Genomic DNA, 27,096 nt, shown 5'->3' on the forward strand with positions numbered 1-27,096 from the left:
TCTGATTACAGTGGGGGGAGTGTGAATAATCAGAGTGAATTAAAATGCACAGAGTCTGGCTGTGGCTTCTCACACTACGGCACAAAGACAATCCCCCCCCCCCCACCCCCCCAAGTCCTTTCTGCAGCCCCCATTCACAGAGCAGACAACTACCAGGCAGGGGTTTACTGGAGACAAAAACCAGAAGGGGAAAAACTTCTTAAAACTTAACCCCTCTGTAGATTCTGTACTATGTAAGAAGCTGCGGAATCCTTGTGGCGCCTAACAAATAAATGATAATAATAATAATTCTGGGGCGTATCACATCCACACAGCTGAAGGGACATAAGATCGTTGAGTCTTTCAGAGAGAGGAGCCTACGGGGTGTATATTGGGGGAACCGAGGACGAAAAAGGCCAAATCGGTCATAAAGAACAGCCAACAATGGCGGCATATTGTGATCACAGAATGTGCTGTGAACAAACTGCGCGTGATAACAAACACAAACACAGATATAAGTTTCAGCCATGGACGATAATCATTTGGTTGATAATTGTGAAATCTTTAAATGTGCTGGTTTAAATCAACACATTTAGGGGTAATTTAATTTCGGCTGTAGAGGACGCGATGTGTCTCCGGAACAGCCTGCGGCGGCATCTTGCGGCAGAGTTTTTGCAGAAATCTTCGCTCACTTTCCCTCCTGTCCCATAGAGATGCGAAGGACAATGAGCGGAGATTTCTATGACATACTAGACTACAGGGTGTGCAGCCGGACAACGAATCCGCCCCTTAAACTGTGCAAGATTACAAAATTATCCTATTAGTGCCCTGAGGCTTTGAGACATCCCCAGGGGAAGTTAACAAGGAATTATAACAATGAAAAATAACTTGGAAGTTGCAAACTAAGTCATTTGTTCCCTTAATCCAGTAAAAATCCCATGGTTAGTGAAATTACCATAAATAGTGTTTTTGTTGCAGTTAGGGGCAAAAATAAAATTCTGTGATTCTTCTAATATTCTGATTGGCTGGTCTAGTCCTGTGACTGTTCTAATGATCTGATTGGCTGCAGGTTGGCCTAGTCCTGGGAATGTTCTAATGCTCTGATTGGCTGCAGGTTGGTCAGGTCCTGTGAATGTTCTAATGATCTGATTGGCTGCAAGTTGGTCTAGTCCTGGGAATGTTCTAATGCTCTGATTGGCTGCAGGTTGTTCTAGTCCTGGGAATGTTCTAATGCTCTGATTGGCTGCAGGTTGTTCTAGTCCTGTGAACGTTCTAATGCTCTGATTGGCTGCACGGTGGTCTAGTCCTGTGATTGTTCTAATGCTCTGATTGGCTGCAAGTTGGTCTAGTCCTGTGAATGTTCTAATGCTCCGATTGGCTGCAGGTTGGTCTAGTCCTGTGAATGTTCTAATGATCTGATTGGCTGCAGGTTGGTCTAGTCCTGTGAATGTTCTAATACTCTGATTGGCTGCAGGTTGGTCTAGCCCTGTGACTGTTTTAATGCTTTCATTACTTCTAGCTGCACCAACTCCAAATTTGCTTGCACAGAAGTAACAGAACCCTGACCACACCCATTTTCCAGACATTTCTTAATTTGAAAATATTTTCCCGTTGGAATGTGTAACAGAGAAACTGGAGGCCAAACACACTTTAGCAGAATAAACATTTGATATAAACAAGACTTTGCTGAATCCAGCCCTGTAATTAGCTGATAGAAGCATGCATCCCGTGACCAGTGCGTGTACTGAGGAAACACGTCACTGCCCCTGCCATGCACATATATGATGGATAAGGACGTGCAGCTGGTCTCTGCACTCAGTAGAACCTCCTCTGTGTTAATTCTCTTCCTGGTCACAGTTACTTTCACTTTCTGGAACCTCCCTGTGAATCAGATTACTGGGGGTAAACTGGGACTATATCTGTCCTAGCAGGTCTGTGGCCTGCGTCACCCAGGTACGTAGGGTTTGTAACTTGCCTGTTACAAGAAGCGATTGGATCTTCTCTGGTTCAGATTGCAAATACATTTGCAATATTAATTTTTTTGACAAATTGATTTGCAAACATTTAATTTCTGCTTCAAAACAGGGAAAAGGGAAAAAATGTGTCTTTTAATAAATGGCGTTTTAGGACCTGTACATATAGACAGTCTTCTTGTATCTGTGGTACGGACAGATTAGTGAACGCATGTCAGCCTGCACACAGGGTGCGCTAAACCCAAGGAGTAACGCACACGCAATGTACACGAGAGAGCATACGGACGTGAGCCATTGGGATACGTCGCAAACTTGATTTGAGGCGCTAGTTACGCGGTGAAGGCAGCTGAGACGAGTTCTGTGTCTGAGCCCTTGCGAAGTAAATTTGTTGCCAACTTGTTAGTTTCAATAAGTTTGATATGAGAGAATTTGACAAAAATTACATTTTAAACTACAGTTTTTAGCAATTGATTGTATCCGCTAATCCCCTAAGAGTGAACTTTGAATGCAAAATATTGCAGCCCCACCTCACCAAGGTACTGCAAGTTCTAAAATTGGCTCCAATTTTAAGGAAGGGAATGGGGGGCATTTTCTTGTCTTCTGCTGTTGGTTCAAACTCCAGTCTTGCTTACAAGCCCCCAAGCCTGGGGCCGGGATTTAAAGAATGGGGTGTTACTTTACATGAAATTGTTGCACAAACATGTAAAAAATTTAAAAACTTTTTATAATACTACATAGCTGAGATATATCTGATCATGGAGAAAGCCTGTTTCTGCTATGCAGAGCTGACTTCCTGTCTGTAAGCTGCAGGAACCAACTAGGTCCGTACACTACATAGGGCAATAGCTTTCCCCTAGATGGCTAGCAATACTATTTACAATGTTAAATATCTTAAAATCTATTTACACTTATTAATATTCCAGGTATGGTATTCTTATTAATCCTAGTTTGTGGGACTCAGGGTATTTATGTGCTGAAGTCTAGACACAATATTACAACAAAATAATATTATATTATGGTCCAACAGATATAAAACTGCATGTATCTAAATTTACATAACACACCAGTGACTTTAATATATGTAAATAACATTTGTATAATCAGTGATGACATTGCTTCTAATCAGTCATTTCAGTGTTAATTAGAAAAATGGGTGTATTATCAGGAATAATCACCCCACCCCCTGCCGTGAACTCCCAGTTCCCATAAATCACCTCTACTGATTTATAATCTCCTTATAATTTATAGTAGGTGTTAACAACATGTCTTGACACACATGTGTGATAAATGCAGGAAGCTCAGTATTAACTCCTTACATACCAAGAAGAGTAAGACCAGCAGACCTCTCTGACCCGCAGAGCTGACAGTCGAAATGATCCAGTGGAGCACAAGAGCTTATTACAGGCTTGGCAGAGACAGCAGGGCAGGGTGCATGTTGTGCCAGGCTGGCATACAAACAGTTACCCACCTCCAGATGTGCCTTACAAGGGGGGGGCTGCTCCTAATGCAGCTGTCCGAAGTCTATAGTCACATCCCCTCCTCCTAGAGGGGGGGAGAGTCTGAGCATCCACAGCCCAATTCCTTTATCCTCCCCAAACAAGAGCAGCTCTCAGCGCAGCCAAGTTATGTGACTCAGCCCTTGTTGTAGTGAGAGTCTGGAGGAGGCCGGGCCGGGGTAGAGTCTGCTCCAGGAGGACAGGAGGAGATGGGAGGCTGCTTCTCCCGCCGCAGGGCAAGAGGTAGGAGCCGGGGGGGGGGTCGGGGTCTTGCATGGAGACCTGGGGGGTTTTATTCTCATTATACGTTGTTATTGCTGCATTCTGTCTTGTGTTACTCTGTACAGACCTCTGTGCTTTGCATAGGACCTGATAGGACTATTATTAACCCATGGGGAGGACTTAAAGTCTCTCTGATATAAGGATACATGGCTAAGGAAGGGTAAAGTCTTTGGCTTTGCAGGTTTGGGGGTCAGAGCACCAGACAACAAGTTACTGCAACAACATTATGTCCTAGTTAGACAACTTTGTAACATCCACAGAGGTAGAAATGGTTGACACAACCCCCCCCCCACCCCACCCTCACTAATATCTGAGCTGGGACAGGGGTGTCTGTGTATTGCAATAATAAGTGGCTGTATGTGTGAGAGCTTAATATAAACATTATTGCAATATCTGAAGAAGCAGCTGTGCATTGTTTGGTTGCAAAATGTCTCTTATTTCTTTGTGGTTAGGGGTTTGGGTGGCCAACTTGTATTTGTTCACCAAAAAGGAGTGTTTTTTGCAGTGTGGTCATGCCAAATGGCAGCGCGGATACTCTTGTGAGTAAGGGTGGCCGATAATACAGAAATATGGTGGCCAAAATGGAGCCCCCCAAATTTTGCAGTGGGGTCTGGCGATAGATTGTTATGCCCCTGGTTGGGTGGATCAGGGTGTGTTAAGTACAGATTAGGCGCGCAAATGCAACTAAATTTGCGCCAAAGTGGGAAAACAAGATTTAATTTCTTTGGTAGGGATTATTTATGCAGCATGGGGGGCTACCGGTTATACAGGTGGGCACACAGCACTTTTCTCTCTACAAAATGTCCTGATTTTTCTGACTGCTCAGAGGCAGCGTCAACAAGACTTTATGCTGTACATTTACCTGAAAGCCACAACCTGTCCCAATGTAAATATAAGAGAGGACGCACCTGGAAGAGCCTTAGAGCTGTCAGCAGTACAAAGGAAAATTACTGGCACTGAATACTCAGCTCCTGACATCTTACAGAAATGTTGACTTAGTTATTTGTGAGTGTAACAAGGTGTCATTGTATAATGGATCGTCATGTTCTTTAGCTTTTAGTTGTCCCTAAAAAGAGCTCCGGTCCTGGCAAATATAATAATGTTTAAAAGAGTCAACACGAAATGAGAATGAGGCGGATTCAGGTCCAGATACATTCTCTGCCATCACCGCGTCTAGTATGATGTCATAGCGCAACGCAGCTTCTACCAAGAAGATGCTGGTGCCTAGTTGGCAGGGGCAGCGATAGTTTGTACAAACAGACCCGTTGTGCTGGTATTCAGACGCGCTGAGCTCGGGTACTCCCACAGTCGCGTGTTGTTTATATAGTGGGAACGTTGTTTGTTGTTAGCTCAGTCTCGTGGATAGTCAGATGTCAACAGGCTATAGCAATACCCAGTCAGGATGTTGGTTAACGCAATGTCACCATGTTCTTTATCAAGAAAGGGTAGTGTGATTTTAAGTTCACAGAGGGTGTTTGCAGCTATAGTTCAAGACTTTATAATAATTGTATTATTTCTAGAGCTCTTTTCACCCAACAGGGCTCAAAGCACTTTGTGTATTTTTGCAAAGTGGAGGCAGCCACCTTGAGTGGCTCAGTTGCCGTCCTATATAATCATCCACATTAGCCTCTGACCCTTTCGAGCTTACACTCTAATTCCCAATCCGTTTTTGTCAAATGCCATTTAATCTACCGGGATGATGGGGTCCTGTAGGAATCTAACCCACGGCCCCATCGCTGAGAGGCAGGAACGTTAATACTTGTATTTTATTGGGTGGAAATACACTGGTGGGATATTGGTGTCGTGATATAAGATGACTAAATAAAAATAGGCCGTTATGGACCTTAATAGGAGACAGAAAATATATTGGGATAACCGTAAAGCGTTTAACATTAAACACACTCCGCAGAATGATCTCTCCATAAACAGAACATTCCTCAGGCCTGGGATAGATCTGGGTTGGTCGAAGTGATGTTGGGCCTGTCCGCTGTACAGTTAGCAAAGCAGAAGATGACACATGGTCAGAACTGTGCTCTGTCTGTAGGATACACCAGACAGTTCCTATCTCAGTGACACAGACATCTGTGGGGTGTGTGGGTTAAAGGGTGTAGACACGGCTACAGTTACACTATATATAGAAGAACTCAGGAATGGCATCTGCAATGTATCTTCTGTTAGAGACAGGGTTTATGATGTCATGTACATTGGAGTGCATGGGGGTCTAATTCCTGTACCTAAAGCCTGTACCCAAATTGGACGTATCCAGCTGTTTTGCACGCAGGTCGGGCAACAAGCTCACATGGAGGCTTGTTAGACTGGTCAGCCAGTAACTGCGAGCGCAGATTGCTGAATTTTCCAGCGTACACATTTTAATTCCGGTCCAGTCCGCAGTCATTAGATTGTAACCAACCTAAAGCTTGGTACCCACCTATGTCATCATGCTAACGATGTCTCTTGCGGTTTCACCAATGATTGAAAGTCCCAATGAGCATGCCAATTCATGCGTACACACGGACATGAGTGATTTGGGCAGCATGGTGGCTCAGTGGTTAGCACTTCTGCCTTACAGCACTGGGGTCATGAGTTCGATTCCCGACCATGGCTTTATCTGTGTGGAGTTTGTATGTTCTCCCCGTGTTTGCGTGGGTTTCCTCCGGGTGCTCCGGTTTCCTCCCACACTCCAAAAACATACTAGTAGGTTAATTGGCTGCTAACAAATTGACCCTATTTTCTGTCTGTCTGTGTGTATGTATGTGTGTGTGTTAGGGAATTTAGATTGTAAGCTCCAATGGGGCAGGGACTGATGGGAGCGAGTTGTCTGTACAGCGCTGCGCAATTAGTGGCGCTATATAAATGGTGATGGTGATCTTCATCTGTTATAACCATCGGCTGAAAAGACATCGTTCCTTCGTTGATTGTAGAACCAAATCAACAGATGAGCTTTGGAACGATTAAACACGATCTTGGGAGCGTACACACTAATGCAATATCTGACCAAACGGTCGTAAACCGTGCGATCTGCACGATAATCTGCCACAGGGCTCTAAAAGTTTAAGTTACGGCTCTGATTTTCCACACCCGTATGAAACGATCCAGCTATGGGGACGCAGTTCGTTAATATGTTGAGGTGACCACACACACACACACACGTCAACAGCGGTTATCTTGTCATCGTATTTGCCAATATGCTTGATAATATTTAGACACAGGTTATTCTAGTGCGTCATATGGGATTTGGGGCCAAACCTATGGCATATTGAGCCAGTTATCACCATTTACACAGAACAATAATTATTCAGAATATCTATCATTTGGCTGACTCGTATTGACATTATCCAACTTTGTAAAAAACAATTCCTAGAGTTGCAGCATTTAAATCATACTTACCAACCTTTGGTAAGTTCTTTCCGGGAGATCCCAGGCAGGGGGGCGTGGTTGGTGGGCGGGGGGGGGGGCGGGGCGCAGTGATTCGTGTCAAAATGCCGATTTTTGCCGCGGGGGGGCGGGGCCAAAATTGCCCGAGTCGTGTCATTTTGAGAAGCAGATGCCATATGCAGGATATTTGCCTGCTCTCCCCGGAGCCCAGGAGACCTACCCGAATTTCGGGAGTCTCCCGGACATTCCGGGAGAGTTGGCAAGTATGATTTAAATTCAGTTGCAGCTGAAACCTCTCTGCCTAGTTAGTGATGGCGATGGAGGTATTTGTTGTCAATAGAGATATTTTGCCCGTGTGATGTCACCCGTGGGGCCTTCTTGCCACTTTGTCTGTTTGTTAATACCCTGTCTAGTGTGTTTATCAATCGTAAAGCACTACTGAATATGTTGGCGCTATATAAATAAATGTTAATGATTATAATCTTCCTATATCTCGCTATAGTTTCCCGGCATTACAGAATGAATTGACGAGGGAAAGAAACCTTTAAATATACCTGTCACTTTAAAGGGGAACTCTCACCTTCAGAGAACTCTATAGCCCAGGCAAATTTATTTATGTCCCAGGTCCTATGATACAACTGTTATCCAGGTCTGTTTATAGCATACAGTGTTACCTACACAAGAAAAACAAATGAGTCTGCCTGGGCAATAGAATTCTTTGAAGGCGGAGTTCCCCTTTAAGAAAAGGTGGCTTAACTTTTTTTTATTTTTTAGTCTTTAAAACTTTTCGCTGATTTGTACAGCAGAGTCTATTCGTTAGTCAGACAATGAAATCTCTCCTCAGCCGCCATCCGACTGTCTCCGTTTCAAAGGAAATTCAATGGCCGCTTCGGCTATACAGACGTATGTTATAATTGCTCAAATCTAGGAGCACACAGGATCTATTAGATACCGAGGAAGGTTTGCATCCGTTGACCTCAATATAAATGGCCACCAGTATGGGTTTTTTTTTAAGTGTCTTTGCTTCTGGCATTTTTTTTTATTTTTTTTTGCAACCCCTCTTCGTAATAAATGTTTAGCATCACCGAGGTGCGACTTGTGTTCTGCTAAATCACAGGTACAGCAATGTGCAAAGTCCTTGTCATCTCCGCCCAATAACACAGTCCAGATTACACCGAGTTCTTGTAAAAAACTCAGGCAAGTTACTTGCAGGACACAGAGCTGAGCAAATGCATCTGGTTATTTTATTAATATTATTATTATTATAGTAGATTAACTCCTTAAGTGGGGGTTAGAGAAAAGATGTTTTTTTCTTTTTTAACTAAATGCAGGAGGTGCTTTCTTCTACCGTGCATGAATCCGAGAGAGATTTGTATATTTACCCCTTGCCTATAAAAAGGAAACGCATTCCTGAGCGAATTTGGAATGATTCATCATTTATTTATATAGTGCCACTAATTCCGCAGCGCTGTACAGAGAACTCACTCACATCAGTCCCTGCCCCATTGGGGCTTACAGTCTAAGTTTTCTAACAGACAAACACACACACACAGACTAGGGTCAATTTAATAGCAGCCAATTAACCTACCAGTATGTTTTTGGAGTGTGGGAGGAAACCGGAGCACCCGGAGGAAACGCATGCTAACACGGGGAGAACATACAAACTCCACACAGATAAGGCCATGGTCGGGAATCGAACTCATGACCCCAGTGCTGTAAGGCAGAAGTGCTAGCCACTGAGCCACCGTGCTGATTGTACGGAACACTTCGTCAGTGACGCTCCTATCGTGGCGATAAGGTGGATTTTTCTCCTTTATTGCCGCGATTGAAAAAAATAAATAAAAATTCAGTTGTTGCTGCAATTTAGCAAAAAATAATTATCGCCGTGGTTCAGTCAAACTCGTCTGCCAAGGCGACACTGCCCCGGAACGGTAATGGGTTAACGTGCCGCTTAGCCGGGACGGTCTTTGCCTGTCAGCCGGCTTCTTGCATTGGAGCTCAAAACCCTGATTTAGGGCTTAGAATGAAAAATAGATAAAATGTATGAAAAATAATAAAAGTTTATTAATTTTAAAAATGCTTTACACAAATTGTAAAGGTTTTAATTTTTGTTATTGCCGTCATTATTTGGTGATGGTGGTGCTGATAAATTGCAGGAGACCCAGTGATGTATAGGTCGACCCACAATAAAACCCCATCATTGACGTAAACTGTCCTCTGGTCAGTTTGCCCCCTCGGGTGTAAGTAACCTGCACATCTGCAGGGACAGTGGCTGGTCCTTGGTGCAGATAAGTGGTCCTTGCAAGTTTCTCCTTGAAGTCAATCAGCTGGTCCTCTTTCCAGTAAGAAATGTATGTAGGTGGGGTTTGTCTTCCAGAAAGCAGGATTCCATGGAAAACAATGTAGTGATTCACCCCTAGCCAATGACTGTGGGGATTGGAATGAAGTAGGCCGTCTCGAGGGAAGCCCAAATCTGGCTGTAGAAGTCTTGTACACAGGCTGCGGGCGGGGGCTTCTGTCTGCTACCCCGAGACCTGTAACTGTGTAAGCATTTGTACTACTGTGATACTTACTGTCTAAGTGAAATATAATGATCTGTGCGGACACTGTTCCCTCCCAATCATGGCATTGTGGCAGAGTGGTTAGCATTGCTGGTTTGTAGTGCTGGGATTGTAAATTCCAATCCAACCAGGGCACTATCTGTGCTGGTGCCCACGCAGGTTTCCTCCCACTGTCTAAAACCAAACTGGTAGTTCATATATACCTACTCCCCCTGGAGATTCCGTGGGGACTCCTGAATTTCGTCTGGTTCTCCCTGACTCCCGGGAGGGCAGACCACTTCCTAGTGAAACGAGCTGGACGCGAATCGCATCATTTTGGCAAGTACGCGGGAGGTTAATTGGCTACTTTGGCCATAGTACGTGTGAGCATTTATCTGACTTGGATAGAGAAATTAGATTGTAAGCTTCGCTGGGGCAGGTACTGATGTGAAAGCGTAAAGGTTTTCCGATGGAGCAGCAGAGTTAAATATGATGGCGCTATAAAAATAATACGCACTGGTTTGTTTTACATGGCGTTAATCTGTATAGTGATAAAAGTCAGAATCCATTTAAAGCCTAGTTAGAGTGGACTGAAAACTCTCCTGCATCAACCGCATGTAATAGCTCATATGTCAAAGTTTCTGTTCAATCCGCTGCATTGGTAGAAGTTCCACAATGTTTAACCTCCGGCCTGTCCATATACGGCCGCCCACCCCCACCCGATTTATCTCCTTGTCAACGATTACAACACCCAAGAAGTAAGAGAATTGCAATAAGAAGCCACAGGGAGGGAGGGGGAAGGGAGGACGTTGTTGATCCAACATGTACATGACCAACAAGGCTGTAATCCAGTTATTTTGAATGTTGACCACGTTTCCGTTGACCTACCTACGATGGGTAGAGCCACAGCAGATAAATGGTGACTCTGTTTTTTAGGTGCTGAAGGAAGCCAGTTTGAGAAGGAGTTTGTGTGCGCCCACAACACGTACCGAAAGAAGCATGGGGCCCCACCGCTGCAGCTGAACCAGGATCTCTGCCGATCCGCGCAGGAATGGGCGAACCACCTGCTCTCCATCCGGACGTTGAAGCACAGCGGGACGGACCACGGAGAGAACCTGTACTACAAATACAGCTCCAGTACCCTAGAGCTGCCAGGTAATTCCTGCAAATCCTGGCGGGTCGACGCTTATTGGACCCCCCCCATCCCCGTGTGGGTTACCCAAAATGGACATATCTGATTGCTCTGTCTGGGACATGGTGGGTGGAATTAGTGCACCTTAATGTTACTGCCTACTCCCATTACATCCAGCTGAAGCCCTGCCAACATCTGTAGCACGGTGTCCTAATCTGACCTCGGAGCAGTGCAGTCATTTGAGCTGCTGTGACATCATTGGCTCTGTCCTCTACATGAACCAATCAACACGGAGCAGTTCTGCAAGCGAAGCCAGTCCCTCTCTTTGACATGGCAACCTGCTGTAGGGGGGAGAGAGCATGGTGGACATATTTTAATTAATTGGAAACCTTTCACTTATTTCTTGTATATTATTCAGGAATACCTTTGAATATATAGCAATGTCTCTGCGGTCGATAGAATTCAAAATGTGCAGTGACGGATCCCGACCAATCGTCAGTTAACCCGATTGGCTATTGCGAGTTAAATGGATGAAAACGAGTGCGTTGCCTCTCACCGCTCGCTCTGAGCTGCTGAACTTTTGCACCTGCGTTAAACCAACCCTGCGTGTCAGCCCTTTGGGTGTGTTTGTTATTGTACACAGTCAAAGCTGACTTCGCATAATACACACACGACTATAGGGAGTGATGCCTGCAGGATTAATTCAAACTAAATTGGCTCGTAATAGAGGAATGTTAACTCTGGGTTTATATAGAGATTTGCCTAATGGAAAAATTGGCAAATCGCTCGCTTGTACAGCAGCCAGTTTTACGGTCAACCTGCTGGGCGTAACTGTAGACTTATATAAGCGCGTACGTTACCAAAGCTATTTCTAAACAGTTTATCGGAACTGCTCGGTGACCCCAAGACATGTAAAGCACCCAGACCACCGCACGCTGTTCAACGGTCTTTTATAGTTGCTATGTTCGCTCTTTATAATGCCAACGTCTCTTGTTGCTCAGAGAAAGGGCGGCTGCCTTACGTGAGCGGCCCCCTTTACAATCCAAAAACAAGGCCAAGTACTCAATAGGCTCCTACGCCTCTGTTCTGAGTCATCACTTCCTGGTATATAAAACATTTTCATCAGGTTGGTGTTACCTTCCGTACAGTTCTGGTGAGAGTGTTAGAGGAGTGCGTCAGGCTGTGCGATATTACTTGTATTTCCTATAAGATATATCATTTCAGACCCTGTTCCCTCTGACAAAATGCCATTTTTATCCAGCAATTCACGCTAGTTGTGTCATCGGGCAGCTAGTATGACAAATGGCCGTGACGGGCCTTCATTAACCCTTTTCTGTACTTTTTTTTTTCTGTGTCTTCCTGTTTCTCAATGTATCTTTGTACCTAATGCTTCGTAATAAATATATTTAGATTCCACTTTGGTTAATAAAATGAGCACTCGGATCGCTTACAATTGTTTAGTGAGATTTGTTCAGTGCATTGCACACAAGAGACTTGGGGGGGGGGGGGGGGGATATATTTACTAAACTGTGGGTTTGAAAAAGTGGAGATGTCGCCTATAGCAACCAATCAGATTCTAGCTGTCATTTTGTAGGATGCACTAAATAAATGAGAACTAGAATCTGATTGGTTGCTATAGGCAACATCCCCACTTTTTCAAACCCACAGTTTAGTAAATTTACCTACTTGGAGGCTGTTTCCTTCCTTGGTATATAACATGCAGATCGTATGTTTACCATCCATGCAAAATTGTTTTTGTATCAGCAATTTCCGTTCTCTAGACTGCAATCCTGTGCATTTGTTTTCATCCACTGAAATCTGGACACAAAAACGAGTAAATGTTTGATCTGCGTCAGTGACTTAAGTTTATGAGTTGTTGGTGTATAAAATAGTTTTCACCTCTGAAATAACTCAAATCCAGTGTTTGCAATGCAGGAGGGTGTGAGATTACAAGTTTTGCATCTGATTTGCTGATTTTATTCCCCTACGTATATATATAGGTCAGGAGCCAGTAGACTCATGGTACGATGAAATAAAGAACTATGACTTTGGACGGCCTGGTTTCCGCAGTAATACAGGTAACTCTCAGGATCTGTGGTGTCCGTTTCCTCATTGGCATAATTTTGACATTTCTGCGTCCTCACTCGCCACCTTGGGGTTGTCTTGCTTTCTAAAGGTCACTTCACGCAGGTCGTCTGGAAGGAATCCAAAGAGGTTGGCGTTGGGGTGGCCACAAATGGCAACGGACTTTTCTTTGTGGTGGGGCAGTACAGCCCAGCTGGCAATATCACCAACCCAGGGTACTTTGAGAAGAACGTGCTGCCCTCCGGATCGGCGCCATCGACGGACGGAGACGGGTCCGGCTCGCGGTGGAAACCAGCCGGCACCAAAGCGTACGTCCCGGAGAAGACTAGCGACAAGAAACCTGTGATTGGAGTTGGTCGACAAGGTAAGAACTACGAGCTAGTGAAATGTCTATACCCCCCGCCCCCCGTCTCCCAGAAGAGGACCTACGTAGTAGAATGCGGAAAGAGGACCAAGTAGGAGTATGGGGTGGTACTTAATGATATCTTTCATTATCTTTCAGTAAAACTAGGCACTTTTGAGCAAGAAGCTTTGGACGCGCACAACAAGTATCGAAAGTCGCACGGGGCACCCCCTCTACAGCTCTCCCGTGAGTTGAGCGAGTCCAGTCAGAAATGGGTCGACCACCTTCTGTCTATCAATGCTCTTCAGCACAGCAACACCAACCACGGAGAGAACTTATGGTACAAGTGGGACTCGAGTCTCCGGGATGCCTCCGGTAAGCTCCGGGGGTACCACCAAGCAGGGCGGGGAACAGGGGTGTCTAAAAGGCTAATGCAGCAATCTTGTTGGCTACCACCAAGGGCCAATTGGAGCAGTTCTTCATCATTAATGAGGCTAAACAGGGTTTAGCGATCCTTTAAGATAAAATTGCTTTGGCCGAGATGCCGAATATGTTATCAGAATGAAACGATCGGCTTTCCTTGGCTGCGTTCCGACATATTTTAGCAAGGTTGTGTATCCTGCACAGGATTACATAGTAATAAAATCCCATCACAGTGTCAGGAGTCAATAATATGACTGATCGCTGAGTGATGGGGATGTAAGAGGGATACAAACCGGAAGAGAGAGGATTTCTCATATAACCCGCTCATAGGAATTGCTGAGTCCGACCTCTCTATTCGCAGACTTACTGTGTGCATATGATGGGCTTATAATGCAACTTTCATCCCAGTATTTATAAAAATACATTGTAAACATCATAGAATATTTTACTGCAAACTGCTTAATGTGTACATGGAAACTGGTTGAAATATATGAAATAATCAACGTTATTTTTATATTAATTATATATATATATATATATATATATATTATATATATTTTTTTTAATATCAAAATTATTTTACAACCTAATGGCCCCGTTAGCGCATGTGATGTCACGGAGGTGACCCGCGCAGCAGCTGGTCGGGGGATGTGTTAGAGAGGAGCGCCGGCCGTCTCCCGATACGTCCCGCTATGGTCTATCTCCGTCGGTTGCAGCGGATTCCGCTATTAACATCAGAGTTCTGTGTACACAGTTGATATTTGCACTCCCTCCCCATATATAATAGTGAGTTATACCGCTTTTACTCTCTGTACATCGCCGCGCAATATGGTGGTGATACATAAATTAGCATTAATAGTTAAATAACTCTCTGGCATTATTAGTATCTGGGGATAATGGACAGTGATAATTAGTTTTAAAATCGCCTTCATGATGGTAAGAGACCTTTCCTGCAAATTGTGCCTCTGTTTTTAAATATTTTATCAATTCGTGTTGTTATTTTAACTAGTTTTCATATACACAAAAAACAGGATGTTGTTTTTGGTATGTTTACAATGTGTTTTATAAATATTGGTATAAAAGTTAGATTAGACTGAGTAAATCCTATGACTATTAATATGAGGAAGTCGTTCTTCTGTTTTCCTGTTGACATCCTGCATTGTGACATATTAAGATACGTTTGTATGTTGCAAAAACGGCCAACTCCCTTTGGCTAGATGACGCTAATGACCCTGCACCCTTTCAATGCAGCGACTGTTTGTTTATTTGGGGGATCTGTCGACTCTGAGCTCAGCCCGTCTAGCGTGATAAATACTATTACTTCCCCCCCCCCCCATCCCTCACTCTATGTCAGTGCTCCGGCCCTGCTGGTGTGGAGCAGGGGATTGTGGGTAGAGACCGTACACTGTTCAGTATGGAAATGGAGATGTTGCCTATAGCAACCAATCAGACTCTAGCTTTCATCTATTTAGTGCATTCTACAAAATGACAGCTAGAATCTGATTGGTTGCTATAGGCAACATCTCCACTTTACAAAATTAAAGTGGAGACCGCCTTTTACAAAGTTACTTCCTCTGTGTGTCAAATCGAAAAGAGCAGAGGAAGAATTTGATCACAAACCCTTTTCCCGATGGAATAATACCTTGTTATTGGCGAAACGGTCAACATTTCAGTCGCCGAAGCGACTTTTGTCCGGACATAAATGTCTGGCCTATAGTATAGGTGTTATTTTATAGTCCGTTTATTACATTTGTCATGGAAATATCTGTATTTTTTTTTTTTTTTTTTATATATATTTCAGGCTCTGAGGTTGTGGAAACCTGGTACAATGAGATAAAGGACTACAATTTCAGCAAGCCCGGCTTTCAGTCTAACACAGGTGAGGATCCAGTGCCACTATAATATATATATATATATATATATATTATTGGACATGGACAAGCAGTGGGTGGGGTTAGATTAACTTGTAGCCTATCAGAGGACAGGAATGCAAACAGCGCCAGAGAAGTTTTTTTTTTTTCCAGCTGAACCATTTCCCGTGTGGCCATTGGTAGGCGACTTTAGTTTAAAGTGGGATGGGCTAAGGCAAGATGTAGCCAATCCGAGCATCTGTTTGCAGCAGGTTGTGATGTCACACGCACCTCTAAGTTCATACAATGTTTTTTTGGGGTTTTTTTTCTTTTTTTTTTTTTTTGTTAAACTTTATTTATTAAAGTTACGTTATTTCAAAAAATATATATTTACTTTTACAGTAATTACGACAGACAGGATGATTATACAACAACAGTTGCAGGCATAATGTGCTCTGCATTATAAGCTACTGATCAGGTTACCTATTAAACCTTTCACAATTGTTCCACACTCGTATGATCATTCAGGCTCATCCCTATTAATACAGAATATCTGATCATGAATAAGAGCTGACCTTGTATAACTCTTTCCTGGCATTGGAATCGGATGCGTTTGTTTTGTAATATGATATAACTGTGTATTTGTATGTATGACTGTAAGTCAACAGATGCTTTTCATAAGTATTAACAATTTAAACATGCTAAACTTTTGAACCTTGTTTCATATAGAGTTGAATTTTCATTCATAATCTTCCCGCATGACTATGAAAGTTGCCTCACATCACTGCTTTATGCTGCTGTGGACCCTGCTCCTCCCACTATATAACTCTCAGTCTGTGGCTTCCTGCTGCCTCCATTCCCCTCCTCACATCATGTCACTGCCCCTGTCACATGCAGCCCTGTCCTCACTAACACATCACTCATCTCCTGATATACTCTGTGCTGCTGGGGACCCTGCTCCTCCCACTATATAACTCTCAGTCTGTGGCTTCCTGCTGCCTCCATTCCCCTCCTCACATCATGTCACTGCCCCTGTCACATGCAGCCCTGTCCTCACTAACACATCACTCATCTCCTGATATACTCTGTGCTGCTGGGGACCCTGCTCCTCCCACTATATAACTCTCAGTCTGTGGCTTCCTGCTGCCTCCATTCCCCTCCTCACATCATGTCACTGCCCCTGTCACATGCAGCCCTGTCCTCACTAACACATCACTCATATCCCGATATACTCTGTACTGCTGGGGGACCCTGCTCCTTCCACTATATAACTCTCAGTCTGTGGCTTCCTGCTGCCTCCATTCCCCTCCTCACATCATGTCACTGCCCCTGTCACATGCAGCCCTGTCCTCACTGACACATCACTCATCTCCTGATATACTCTGTGCCGCTTTTATCATTTTGATGATCTGATTGGCTTCAGGACAATCTTAAGCTTGTGACAAGACTGGTTCAAACCCTCAAATTTTAGCAACAAACATAAACTCTGTTTGTATCTGGCACAAGTCATTGGTTCCAATACATGGTGAGTTTTATCCATTGCATTAGTGACATCTGCAGGATAACAGAGGGTACTACACCCACCCTAACTTACTTCCTTTCCCCCATAAAAAATTTCACCACAATGATGAATTATTTTCTAATCAAAAGACATTTCACAACTTCTTTCAAAATCTAGGCACCATAAGATCTTTTTATAATCAGACTCTCTATATTCTCCTTTCCAGGTCACTTTACGCAGGTGGTTTGGAAAGACTCCAAAGAAGTTGGCATTGCCAAAGCCGTGGACGGTAAAGGAATGGTGATCGCGGTAGCGCAGTACAGCCCGGCTGGGAACATCACCAACCCCGGCTACTTCCAGAAGAACGTGTTGCAGAAGGGCACCCCGGTAACGGAGGGGGCAGCGGGTTCTAGCGACAGAGGGCCAGCCGCCAGCTTCTACCCGGCAGCGCGTGGGGGCGATTCCTCAACGTCGTCTTCTGGTAACTGCTCCATAAATGCGGTGATGTGTCTACATCTGATCTACGGTTTCCGGGCTTCAGTACAGCCATGCTGCTGTTCAGTGGGTGTAGGCTGGCATGGGTTAACTACTAGACCATTTTGACAAGTGCCCACCCCGTTTTTCTCCATTAGTTACCTGTGTGTAGGACCACTGCTGGAGAGTTGAAGTAGAGGAGGGATCAGAAACAAGGGATGTTAATTACAACTAGCTTCTGATTGGACAAGGCATGTCCAATTAGAAACCAGAGTCAAGACATAGGACCCTTCCTCTTTTTAAGCTCTCAATTCCAGCAGCCTCCCTTTCACATGAGTAAGACCAGGGGTCAGGAAACTTTTTTACCTTTTACCACAAAATATATTTAGATACGCGGACGTTACCCCCTTGATATGAAAGGAAGGAAATCCTATATTATTAATTATTGGAATTCAAAATTTTATTGAATCTATTCAAAATTTCTTTGAAAGCTTCAACTTCAAAACTTCAGGTTTTGGAGAAATGACGTTGCTTCATTTTTGATACGAGAGCATCAATATTGGGGCATTTTGATGTCAGAGCAATTTGGATACAGTCTTCAGCGTCCAATCGATTTCTTTGCTTTGTTTTTATGTTCGTTAGAGTGGAGAATCCTTGTTCGCAAAGGTAGGTTGTTGCAAAAGGCAGCAGCTTTATGACGCCTCCTCATGTGCAATTTTGATGCCTTTGCAGCTGTTAACATCCAAAAATATGACAGATCTGCTTTGTTTTCAAATGCAATACGTGCTTCATTATTACATCTAAGCTCAAGAAGTGCCTCTGCCAACCCTTCAGGCTCTTCTGGTACAACAGCAATTTCACATTTAAAGGGGTCTACAATCCAACTGACAGCATGTGAATCGGCAGCATTACCCCCAGGAATTTCATTTTGATCCCATTTGGGGTAATTTAACCCTGTTCCCTGACCACTGAGTTAGAGGCTGTGTCTGATAGCAGCACAGAAGTAAAAGAAATTAAAAAGCGTTGGCTATTGGGTCATAACGCTACATCCTAATGTCCCAACGATTGCCCATGTAAGGATTACCTACAACCGTTACCGATATTCAGTCTGTCGCACCGATCCTTGAAATGTGTAAATCTTGCAAGTGTCATTGGGTGGCTGAGGTTTTATATAAATCATAAAATGTATTTTTTTTTTATATAAAAGTGAAACAAATTTACATTGTTTTTGGGGGGGTTTTCTGAAGAGAGAACTTATTTACTATGCGTATTTGTACCTGTTAATCTCTTCGCAGCCATTTTGTCGGGTGAACCAAGATCAATTGACCGGGAACCAATGACAAACTGCCTTATTGCTCAGTGATGTCACTAGTTCCCATTGAATTGATTGGCTGCCCGAATATTGGTTCAGGACATAAAATGGCCGCCAGGTCTGCACTGTGTATAGTTGACGGAACTGAAACGTTTTCCTAAGACTTGCTGACACGTGATATGGTTTGGCCCCGCGGCTGTTTTGTTAAGCTTCGCTCTCTCTTGATCTAGTAGACACCAGGGCGTTTGCACTGGAGTTCCTGAAGGTCAACAACACTTACCGGTCGCAGCACGGAGCGAAACCCCTGCAGCTGAATACGAGGATCAGCCAGGAAGCCCAAAAGTGGGCGGAGCATCTCCTGACGTTAAAGACTCTGAAACACAGCGACACCTCCTGCGGGGAAAACATCTGGGCTAAGACGGGAGGCCCATCAATCACTGTGACAGGTCGGTGACAGGATCCCTGCCAAGATTATTATCTCCGCCCACCAGGTTGTGTCGATTCCCGTAATATTTCTGGAAATGCAAATCGTGCCCAGTTATTGAGAGGTTTATAAAGAATGACAGCAGGGCATTGAGAATAGTTAAAACTCTTATAAAGCAAAGATTCAAATAATGTCTGTTTAGTGTTTGCTAAATTCTGCAAGAAGATTACGGTTACACTTTTATAGAAGCTAGGAATGCACTGCAGCAGGATTATTATTAATCTTCTAGTATAACCACTAGACAAATGCAAAGGGAAAATAAAACTACTACTGATTACTTTGCACCCTCTATGCTCTAGGGTACTAAGTTTACTAACTTCGGAGTGTCTGGATTTAAACCCGTTTTATTGTATTTCCTCAGGACAAGAAGTGGCTGACAGCTGGTACAAGGAAGAAAAGAACTACAATTTCTCCAAACCAGGACACCAGCCAGATACAGGTATAAATGACCCTATTGAGTGTGCACAGAAATCTGCGATGTTGAGGTACCGGGGAACCTGTGCGGCCGCAAATCCTAATTGAATATGCCCCAGATTTTGTCTATACTACTCGTAGACTAAAGTACTAGACTGCCACCTGTTGGCCAAAGGCAGCAGTGCATTTTAGTTTAGTTAACGTTCCCTGGTTGTGCAATACACACACATCCCTCCATTTATTATAAGAGTGACTGAAATGCAAAAAAAAACCAAAAACCCCATTAAATCAAATCCGTGCACAGGAGGAAGACTGACCCGAAATGTATGAGAATGCAGGGGGTAGAATTATCAAACTTTCTTAAAAGGAAAAGTGGAGGTGTCGCCCATAGCAACCAATCAGATTCTAGCTCTAATATTCTAGAATATACTAGATAAATGATAGCTAGAACCTGATTGGTGGTTATGGACAAGATATCTTAAGTGCTGCAAAGGTTCAGATTATTGTACATATTGTGGATGTCTCGCAAACATGAGAAGCCACTTGTTTTTGTGGCTTTTTAAATGTAATTGTGCATTCAGTTTGCTGAATTATAGTATATCATCGGTAGTCCTTTGCACTAGAATGTACCCCAGTTTGTTGTTCTATATAATTTTCTATATCTGTATGTTCTGATTGACCTCCCTCATCCTGTAGGGCACTTCACCCAGATGGTCTGGAAGTCTTCCAAAGAGGTCGGCGTTGGCGTAGCATCCAGCGGGAAGGGAATGTTCATTGTTGTAGCCCAGTACAACCCATGCGGCAACGTAACGAACCCCGGCTTCTACACCCGCAACGTCCTTCCTCGGGGATCTAAGGTGACGGACGATGACGACGATGATGAAGATGGCTTCGTGAAGGATTCGGCTTCTAACGGCATTGTTGATATTCCAGGTAGGAACCTGACCCAGGAACTCCAGTTTGGGACCTCCTGGTGTACGTAGGATTTTTCTGTACAACCCGGGTCATAGGTCTGATTATTTTATTATTACAACCACCTGGGATCGTCAGGAAAGCCGAAACTTGAGGTCTGAATCTAGCCCACACACCACCAGTTGAAGACTCCAACAGGTCCGACATAAAATATAGTCTCAAATTCTCCACCATGTAATATGGCCTCAGAGGGAAATTTATACTCCTCCCAGGGCAACGTAAATCGGCGTGGTCTTGTCTCTCATTGGCACCTTGGATGGGGCTGGACGTCTCTACAGTAGCAGGTAGGAGTAGTGTAGCCTAAAGCCTGTGGACCCTGGTAAAACGTATGGTTATCCGTCCCTAAATCCATTGCTGATCACCCAGTTCACCCATCGGGCAGACGGTCTGTGACCTTTTAATGTATTAACTACACAGCAATATCCACGGTAGTTCTTTATGATTCAGAACATCACAGAACTAGACTTCCTTCCATCTGTTTATGAGTGATACAGTAACTGAGAAGTAAACGGAGGTTCTGATATTTTCAGAGAGAGACCTGAAATCATTCCGCAAAGACCTTCTGAACGAACACAACAAGTACAGGCGCCTGCACGGATCTGGAGCGTTGCAGCTCAGCGCGGCTTTGTCCCAGGAGGCTCAGAAATGGGCCGATTATTTGGTGGGGATCCGTGCGCTCCAGAACAGCGACACTGAACGTGGGGAGAACCTCTGGTACCGGTGGGGCACCGACGCCAGCCTGCCTAATGGTACGTATTCAAACTCCAGTCTGTGACGGAGATTTAAAAATGCATGTTTTGTAGAACAGTGACGCTGCACGGACAAATTGTCCCAATTTTCCAATCGGCAATGTTGACGTATATTAAAAAGCGAGTAAAGGTAATTCTAACATTATTGTATATCAAAGGCTGTGTATTACTGAGCTCAATAATAGTAATAAAATACCGAGTGTTTCTACTTCACTAAGTATGTCCACCGTGATCTGTCAATGCCCTACCGTGGTTGCCTTGTTATGAGGGGAGGGGCTTGACAGGATTGCAGAAATGCACGTTTTGATTGGTGGATTCATACGTAGGGGCGGGGCCAGTGATGTCACAGCAGCTCAAATGACCACAGTCTCGGCTTTTTGTTCTGTATCGGATACAACTTGTGTTTGTTTGTTTGTTTTTTAATACATATGGGAAATAATAAATGTTTTTTTATTATAGGAAAGGAAGTGGCTGAATCCTGGTACAATGAAATTACAAAGTACAATTTCAGTAGCCCCGGATTCCAGAGTGGTGCAGGTGAGCAATGTATTGTCACAACCCCTAACCCACTCCCCCCACCTCCCCAACTCGCCCCAAAACAAGCAAGACATATCTCTCTTACCGTGAGCTGGTCATTTCCTTGACCTGTCTGGTTATGTCACCCTCCAGGTAACTTCACCCAGATGATCTGGAAAGGATCCAACCAGGTGGGGTTTGGACTGAGCACGGACAGTAAAGGAATGTACATCGCCGTCGGCTTCTACGACCCGGCCGGCAACATCGCCAACAAAGGATACTTTGAAGACAATGTTCTGCCTAAAAAAAAGTGATTGGAGAACGATAGATTTCTTTTGTTCTTGCACCAAAACGTCCGCCAAAACCTGAAATGGATGAACGAGAGCTCCCTCTAGTGGCAGTGCTCCTCTACTACTGCACTCAGGGATTCCGATGATCGGGCTTCTTAACCCCCCCTACATTTCTCCACAGTTTTAAACGTTGCCTCTTTTTGGAAAGGGAATCGTGTTTTATATAAAAAATAAATGTACAGAGCATGAAGATAGTCTTAGATATTTTGGAAAATGAAGGATACCTGGTTATATTTACTAAGTAGCGGTACTGTTTGGGTTGGGACCTGTACTAGGTCAACTATCTTTGATTTTAAAAAGAAAAATACCTCCCAATATTTAAAGTCCCAACCCCAATCCAACAATCCAGACACATGCAATGAAGTCACACTTCTTTATCGATGGAGCATTCCTGCCAAAACCGGGATTATGGGAGGGATGCAAGTTTGGCATTGTTACCTTGTTCGGATCCTCCAAATGTCGGAGGAGGGGGTGGGGTATTGGGTGTGGCTGTAGAAATGGCTCGTTAAACCCTTTTGCAGCTACTAGGTAGCGCCATTCTACCTGAGACGCAGAGCATGTTTGCGGGATTTCTGTTTTACATGACCTGTATGTATTTTGTACTATCTGCACTACTGCTGCTGTGTGTGTATATAATACGTCATGCGGTAAATCCACTGCCAATGGTCAATATACCTTGGAGTTGTTTTTGTGAGGTGTCGTCCCAGCAATTAAAAGTGCACCCATCATCTGCTTATCATTGGTGGCGGCCATTTTGTGTGCTGGACCAATGTTGATGAGCATTCAGCCCGTCCATTCACCTAGCCGTTAAGAAATAGAGCTGGTTCGTTAGCTAATTGACGATGTCTGTGGTTCCTAGGCTGCGTTTTCATGAATATTGTGTCGTCGGCACGAGACGCGGCTGCCTCGTGAAGTGCCTCAGTGACGTCCAATGAATTGTTAAGCTGCGTTCTAAAATGGCCGCCTCCATGTCAACAACGGGTGCACTTTAAAGGGGGGTTCGTGAGGGTTGTTTACATAGCACTTCTCTGTTACCAGATATTCTGCATGTCTTATGATTGTATCCATCTGTGATGTCTTAACTTTCTTTTCTTTTTTTTTTCTACGTGGACGGGGGCCTCTTTTAAACATTAAAGTGTATCTGCTACCTGTATGCAGTTGAGGCATCCATTTTGTGAGTTGAATCAATATTCAGCTAATCAGTTTACCGAGTAGTAGTAAAATCAGTGAGGCACCTTGTGCCTCATACCTCGATGATGTCACTAGTTCTTAGGCCATCGCTAGGCTACATTTTCATAAACAGTGGTTCAGCCGACAAAATGGCCGCCTAGACTGTGTGTAGGGGACAGGTAGACACTAAGACAGTGGCTCTCCTATCATTCCAGACAGAAGCACAAGCACATTAACTATCTCATCTGTGAAGAAATATAGAAAACCAGACCTGCTGTGGGCAGATTTGAGAGCTGCAGCATTTGGCCACTAATGTACGAGAACCGCGTGGTCCCACTTTGTTTCAAATGGTTTAATTGGCAATTATTTTTTTTTGTTTGTTTCATTTTAATATTCTAAAGTTGGCCACACACACACACTGCCATATTGCAGCCAATGTCTGTCCCCCAGCCGGATTTGGCGGCATGTGTGACTTCGCATGATCGTATCGGAACCGAGTGGATCATTATCGGATGTGTTGAGGTGAAGAAGGCTTCCAGCCTGTGTGCACTTATTTTGCACATATTCCGGACACCTTAAAAACAAACAAATCATCTCTCCTGATTTGGCTACCCATGTGGTAAAACTAAATAATGATCCTGTCGCTGAATTTGCCCACGTCTGACCATATTTAAAGTGTAAACCATATTTTTTTTTTTCTCAAGGATAAAATTATTAAAATATAATCTATGTAGATACTAAATAGCCAATAACTCTGCACTAATTGAGGTTCTGTCTGAATAGCATTGAAACCAGTTTCTAAATATTAAGTTTACTTTAACAAAACCCTCCGGGTAATGCTATTCTGCCATTTTACAGTTAAGTGTTGGGGTCTGTGCCTTTTTAGGTGATTTGGGATCGAATCGCGTTATTTTGTTATACACCTTAAAGCCGCACCACCCCCTAGGAAAATATCTTACGAACGTGCCCCCTCCCTCCTATCCGCTGCTACCAGCCCCAGCTTTTCGGGTCATGTGATACAGAATTAAGCTAGCCATCTTTAAATGGCCATAAAGGGGGCGTGTGAGGCGGGAGAACCAATCGCAAGCCGCGGTTTCTTGGTTGCGGCTTGTGATTGGCCCTCGTGGACGCACCTCCACCCCAGCGGGGGCTGGGGAAGGAGGCACGTTGGTAAAATACTTTTGTGGGTGGTATCGCAGCTTCAAGTATGGATGTTTTTTTTTAATACCACTATCTGGACGAGGTACGAAGGGTTCTGTGTCACACCACTAATATTCAATACAGTGTGGATTTGTTACAAATGTCGCCAGCCACGAGCTGTACGTCCTTGTTATCTATTAAAAACAGATTGTTTACTCCAGCTGTTTGGATGCGTCTTTTCTACAGTATTTCCAGTCTGATGTCATTTTATGTGGGCGGACAGGTGGCGTCTGACGCTACCTCAGTCTGTCCGCTGCGCAGCATGAGATACTATGTGTGTACATAGGGAGGGTGCAGTGATGACAAGTATGTGCTGATGGTACAGTGTGGTGTTTTGTCAGATGGGGCACAAGGGACGTAAACATGGGTGGGCGATGTAAGGAGACCGCAGGATGGGATAGATATATATATATATATATATATATATAATACACTGGTAGAAAGGACATTAGGGGGTGATAGTATCAAGCTGCGGGTTTGAAAAAGTGGAGATGTTGCCTGTAGCAACCAATCGGATTCTAGTTATCATAAAGAAAAAAAAAAAAGTCCTCCCCTCCTGGTCCTACAGGTGTAAGAAAGGGGAGGAGGCAGAGAGCATCATGGGAGGAGCAAGACAGGTGACTCTATGTGGGTAGTATGTAATTAGTATGAGTGTGTATGTAGCATGTATATAGTATGTATGTATATACACGCTTCCTTACAGCAAACAATCTATTGGATCCGCTTCAGTCTGACTTTCGCTCTCAACACTCCACAGAGACTGCGCTGACCAAGGTTGTCAATGATCTGATCACAGCTAAAACTAAACACCATTACTCTCCTAATTCTCCTGGATCTCTCTGCTGCATTCAACACCGTTGACCACTCTCTCCTCATAAAAACGCTACAATCCCTAGGTCTTGAAGGCACTGTCCTATCCTGGTTCTCATCCTACCTATCTAATCGCTCTTTCAGTGTTAATTTCTCTGGATCCACCTCTGCTCCGCTTCCTTTATCAGTTGGAGACCACAAGGCTCAGTCCTAGGTCCTCTGCTGTTCTCTATCTACACCACTTCTCTTGGAATACTAATAAGCTCCTTTGGATTTCAGTATCATCTCTATGCGGATGATACACAAATTTATCTATCCTCTCCTGATCTTTCACCATCTGGGGCCCGGGCTATCCCCCGGTAGGCCCCAACCCTGATCGCTCCCCTCTTCGTTGGTGGGGGGAGCGGGAAACTTAAAATATAAATAAGTAAATTACTCACGTGACCCCCTCCTCTCTGATTGCACTGAATGTCGGACGTGACGTCATCAGGCCCGACGTTCAGTGAGGAGTGGCACAGAGAGGAGTCTGGAAGAAAAGAAGAAAGAAGCCGATAGAAAAGGTAAGTGAATGAACGGAAACAAGGGGGGAGCATGGCAGTGTGTGAACGGGGCCTTTTAATTTCACAACACCTGGAGTGCCACAGGTTAGCCAAGCCTGGTCTAGTGGGACAATCCCGATTTTTGCTGACTGTTCTGCCCAATCTAAGGGGCAGGTTAAGAATGTGTACTCTTTATACACACACTGCATTCTTTATATATTACACTATGGTGCTAGCTGTACTTCGTGGGACAGCTATATATTTTGCATATCATATAGTATGCATGCTATATTTTTGGTAATCCCCCCCCCCCCCCCCCAGACAAAAAGTTTGGATCTACTCCTTAATAATAACATAATAGAACTTTTTAACAAAGAATCTAAACCCCTTAATATTTATATTACTATTTTACTACATTATTTGGGTTATATAAATGTTTGATCAGGTGTTGGCTCTGTCATACAGCTGTGTATAGTGACCTGTGTAATGCTTTATTGAAGATGGATAAATATAAGTAGGGAGAGAGGCATGAAGGAGAGAAGCTGTGTGTAGCGTCTGATCTGCATTATGTCACATGGACACTATTAGTGATAGATGTCTTTATACCAGTATCACATCACTCATGCATTATAGACACATCTTGTACTGTTTCTCTTTTCTATGTTTCTCCTGTATTCTAATTGCCTTAAACATCCATGGGAAGCAGTATGTCCCTTGTTCTCCTCGTAAGGTCAGTACACCCATCGATGGGAACAGAACAGAGTGTGCTCGGAGAACCCATTGCCTAAACCCTATCTATGCCCTACGCTAATCCTTTCGGATTCAGTGCAGCACTCATTGAGCAAGATGCTGTTTTTCACAGTGATTCTACCTATGCCCACTAGAGGGCAGCATCTCCACTTGAAATGTTTTTTTGCATCCCAGTTAAGTTGCTTGTGTCCTAAAAGATCAGACAATGGTCTTCAGTACAAGGTAGACAAAATAAATGCAGACCTGAAAATAAAGGGGTGGAAGGCTGCTACTGAGAGTTTACAAGTTAGTGGAAAAAAGACAGAGCTGAGACAAGAGGAGTGAGTGGCGATTGGCACCGTACCAATGTACTAGTGTGGGTAGGATAGGTGGCGGTA

At 43.9% G+C, this 27,096-nt stretch overlaps 1 protein-coding gene across 4 annotated transcripts in view; it reads left to right on the forward strand.

The window, feature by feature from the left end:
• Window positions 1-24,780, forward strand: part of LOC142101202 (uncharacterized) — a 58,052-nt gene extending 33,272 nt beyond the window's left edge. For 3 of the 4 annotated variants that reach the window (XM_075185481.1, XM_075185480.1, XM_075185478.1), the window contains exons 6-17: window positions 10,582-10,800; window positions 12,778-12,855; window positions 12,954-13,226; window positions 13,365-13,580; window positions 15,430-15,507; window positions 17,206-17,460; window positions 18,996-19,211; window positions 19,611-19,688; window positions 20,360-20,596; window positions 21,166-21,384; window positions 21,844-21,921; window positions 22,054-24,780. In XM_075185481.1, coding sequence (XP_075041582.1) covers window positions 10,582-10,800; window positions 12,778-12,855; window positions 12,954-13,226; window positions 13,365-13,580; window positions 15,430-15,507; window positions 17,206-17,460; window positions 18,996-19,211; window positions 19,611-19,688; window positions 20,360-20,596; window positions 21,166-21,384; window positions 21,844-21,921; window positions 22,054-22,214 — 2,108 coding nt within the window. In that variant the 3' untranslated portion in view covers window positions 22,215-24,780. The remainder of the gene's footprint in view (window positions 1-10,581; window positions 10,801-12,777; window positions 12,856-12,953; window positions 13,227-13,364; window positions 13,581-15,429; window positions 15,508-17,205; window positions 17,461-18,995; window positions 19,212-19,610; window positions 19,689-20,359; window positions 20,597-21,165; window positions 21,385-21,843; window positions 21,922-22,053) is intronic. The other variant, XM_075185479.1, reaches the window with a different exon arrangement.
• The last annotated feature ends 2,316 nt before the right edge of the window (window positions 24,781-27,096 follow it).

The sequence above is a fragment of the Mixophyes fleayi genome, chromosome 9 (genome assembly GCF_038048845.1).
Source record: "Mixophyes fleayi isolate aMixFle1 chromosome 9, aMixFle1.hap1, whole genome shotgun sequence".
NCBI classification, from domain to species: Eukaryota; Metazoa; Chordata; class Amphibia; order Anura; family Limnodynastidae; genus Mixophyes; species Mixophyes fleayi.